This window comes from Phaethon lepturus, unplaced genomic scaffold, assembly GCF_000687285.1.
Source record: "Phaethon lepturus isolate BGI_N335 unplaced genomic scaffold, ASM68728v1 scaffold17912, whole genome shotgun sequence".
NCBI classification, from domain to species: domain Eukaryota; kingdom Metazoa; phylum Chordata; class Aves; order Phaethontiformes; family Phaethontidae; genus Phaethon; species Phaethon lepturus.
This window is the reverse complement of record NW_010522807.1, coordinates 39,277-42,959: the sequence shown is the minus strand read 5'-3', so window position 1 is coordinate 42,959 and position 3,683 is coordinate 39,277. Positions and strand designations below refer to the sequence as shown.

Sequence of the window (3,683 nt, the reverse complement as noted above, 5' to 3'; positions counted from 1 at the left end):
GTTTTGCTTGTAAAGCCTGATCTCCCACGAGTGCTGGGACTCAGCTCCCAGCCTCTCCCAGGGCTTCACACCCTGCCTGGCTTGCAGGCACACTACCCTCGGCGGCCCAAGGTTGCTCAGCGTTGGCAAGTTGCAGCAGCCTGAGCTTGGGGGAGTAGGTGGGTTGTGCCAGGCAGAGAGGTGCTCTTGCAGGAGAAAATAGAACATACTGTGTGTGGAACTAAAGCTAGCTGACTGTCCGGGTCACAGCACATCTACCGATAGATGTGAGGGAGAAACGCAAACTCAAATTTTGAAGCCAAATCCATGGGGCAGCTTTTGAAGTTGTATGGGATGGTGAAGAGGCAGAAAAGCAGATGGAACGGGATACAGAAAAGGGCAGGGAAATATATTTTAAAATCAGGCATATCTGCTGACTGCTTGTGGCTGAGCACCAGCAGGCCGAGGTGTAATGGCAGGCAGGCGGTGTCAGCATGTGGCCCTGTGCCTTCCTACGTGGGAGGTCGGTGCCAGCTCAGCGGGCCGCAGGGTGCAGATCTTGCTCTTCCAGCAGACAGAGGTTATACTCAGGAGGGAGAGTTAGAGTCCTGGGAGATGTTTTGTAGCTGCTCGAGGAAGTATAGGTTGGCTCTGGGACTCTTTTCTGCCTTCATCTCTTTCCCATCCTCCCTTGCACCAAGTAAAATCAAATTTAGAAGCAAATTGTCAGGTCACAGAAGGGTCCCTTGCTCTGGATGATGTATTTGCTGACCTGGGGGTGAGCATACTCTGTCCCCCTTTTCCTACTCTACATCCTATGACACTGCCTCTTGTTGAGAGTGGAGCAGCTTCTAGGGGGGTATTTTGGAGGCAGCTGGAGATGCTTTAAAGCTCTCAGGGCAAAATCTGTTGTCCTCCTGCACCAACTCAGGAACAAAACAACTTTGCTCAACAGAAGAAATGTTAAAAGCTGATTGTAAGACACAAAATTGAGATGGAGCCTAAACGCAACCCAGAGAGCCCAGAGAACTGAAATACAGGGAGCTTGAAACTGGGTTACACGCTCCAAGTTTGTCTGGCCTCCTTTTGGAAGGTGCTGAGGACTCTGCATCTCTAGTGAAGCCGATGAGTGCTCAGGATCTTGCTGAAACATTTATTTAGTGCCTAAGTATAGATCTGGGACTGACTAACTTCAGGCTCCAAAAATAGTGCAGGTGTCTGCCTTCTCCCTTTTCCTCATTTCTCTTTTCCTTGCTCTTTAATCTCTTCTTCAGCTCCCACGTTCTCCATTCCCTCCGACTCCCTTCATTTTTTCCATCCTCCTCCAGTTGACTTCTGCTCCTGCTTCTACCCCCTCGCTCACTCTGACGCCTCTCCTGTCCTGTGGGAGCCACAGAGCATTTCTCAAGGTCCATCCTGAGCCAGACTTAGGTCGCACCCCTTTCCTCTCCCTCTCTCACCCTAAATTCTCCCTGCTTCATTCTCAGCGGGACAGAGGTTCAAACGAACAGCTCTGTTCTGCTCAGGAACCTGCTGAATTCAAATCCCAAGTATCTCGCCTCTCCTACATGGGACTGACCAAGGCTGGTAGCAAAAAGGGGATCACCACAGAGCTCTCAATTGGAGTGTGAGCCCAAAGCAGCTGCTGTCCCTTTCTGGCCCAAAAGCATAAATCAAAATGTCCCATTTTCCTGTGTAATTCATGTCGCCGGCATGGTCTGCTAATGACAACGATAAAAGAGGTTATAAATGAAGGGATCAGGTTAATTTTGTGAACAGGAAGCTCTCATTAGTGGCTTGTGTTTTTCTATTCAACCAGAAGACAGATGTGGCTGTGAATCTGATGAATCTTGTCCCTGATGTGAGTTTCTGTCCGTTGTAGGAAGGCATGCCCCAAACGCTGAGTTCTACCAGTATGTTTACCCCATGTGGCTTCAGCCCTCATCTACATACTTCAAAAGAAGATGAACAAGGAGGCCTAATCTTCCAGGATGGAAACCTTACCTCAGCATCTCTGGACGCTCTAATCCAGCATCTGATACCTACCACTGATTACTACCCTGAAGTAAGCAATTCACAATATAATAAACAGTTTAATTTTGATGAGTTGGGGCAACACTTTATGCAGAAGTGCAAATGTGTTAGATTTTGAATTAAAGAGGGCCAATTTAAAAGATGCATACAATTCAAGTTTGGTAAATTGATGCATTGCTTTAAATGCTGTTTCACTGCTCTATAATTGTTCCCATGAAAAAGCAGATCCCAAAGTTGATACTGCCTTTAAATAAGAGAACGGGTTGGAGGGGGGGAAGCTGTGGTGGAGATGAATTAGTGATATAGCAGTTGGAGCACTTCAAAAATAGCAGTGCATCCCAGAGAGGTTTTGATGAAGACTGAAGCAAAAAACTCCCAGTCTGAACTGGCATTAAATTAGCTGAATTTCAGCAGCTGCTGAAGTCATCCAGGTTTGTCTGCATGTACAAAGCATTTCCTCAGTGACAACAGAGACAATCCTCCTGATGGGTTCATACTTTACCTAGGATTATATTCACACCAACTCTGCAGTCACTGAACAGCACAGTGCAGATCCTAATCCTTGCTCCATCAGTGACTATTCAGTGTTTCTTCACCAACAGTGTGAGGATCTAAACTAGAAGCAGGTTTATGATCCTGCAAGCCATTGACTTCACTGGATTTTGCACATCCTCGGTGGAATTTGATGAAGTTTGACTGGAAGACTTTTAAGGGCTAATATATCTCCATGGAAAGGCTTGTATTTCAAAGCACTTGAGTGTAGTAGAGTAGCATTGACTTCTGGGCAGTTCAGAAGACTACGAAAGTTATCAATGCAGAGCAGACAGCATGTTTTAAATTTCCCGCAGCTTAGTTTCTGATCAGCTAAAAATAAGTAATAAAGAAGCATATAAAAAAAAAAGAACAGACAGGCAATAAAAATAGATAATGGACAGATTAGGCTGTGAGATTTTCATTAAGCAACATGTGATATGTAATACTATACCTGCTGCTCAGGAGCATGGCTAGGTGTGGGGAAAGAAGATAATTCAGGCACCGGGAGGGGTTAGGTTGCAAACAACTGAGGATTCATGCATATATTTTAAATTCACTGCTGGAATACCTTACATAATCCAAGGATTTATCCAACAGGCCTGCTTCACACAGATGTGGGACTGCACGTGATGACTTGGCTGATAGAAATGAATTTTCGGGAGTTAGTAGAATAAATGAAATATTCCTTAAAACAGGCTGGGTGAGACCTGCAGGGTGATAGTAAGTCGTGACTAATCTTGGGGTGTCTGCAGCTCATAACCCAGTACAACACAGAGGTACATGAGTGTCTACACATTTAGCTTTCACTGGCCTCGGTGCCCCCCAGTTGTGCTGTTTCCTATACCTGGGCTTGCTCCTGTAGAGCGACGTACACATTGTCTTCGCTGGATGTTTGCACAGGGTTTGGCCAACCAAAGGCTGGAATTGGGTGCTGTGGAGGAAGGAGATGCCACTGCCTCCTGCGTCCACTGTAACCAGTTCCGTTTTCAGGGTCAGGAATCCTTATGTGTTTTAGACAAAGGTCTGTCCCAGTGGAAATGCAAAAACTGTGGAGTTTGGGGTTTTTATGGCTAATATTACCCACTGGGTGTCTGCTTACAGCAGGTTTGCTTTTCTCTCTCCCGCAGAAAGCCTAT

General features: G+C 46.1%; 1 protein-coding gene across 2 annotated transcripts in view; it reads left to right on the top strand.

Moving 5' to 3' along the window:
- The first annotated feature begins 1,867 nt into the window (after positions 1–1,867).
- Positions 1,868–3,683, top strand: part of RASGEF1C (RasGEF domain family, member 1C) — a 28,186-nt gene continuing 26,370 nt past the window's right edge. The window contains exons 1-2 of one of the 2 annotated variants that reach the window (XM_010281943.1): positions 1,868–2,044; positions 2,834–2,854. In XM_010281943.1, the coding sequence (XP_010280245.1) occupies positions 1,868–2,044; positions 2,834–2,854 (198 nt within the window). Of the gene's footprint in view, positions 2,110–2,833; positions 2,855–3,683 lie in introns of both variants that reach the window. The other variant, XM_010281942.1, reaches the window with a different exon arrangement.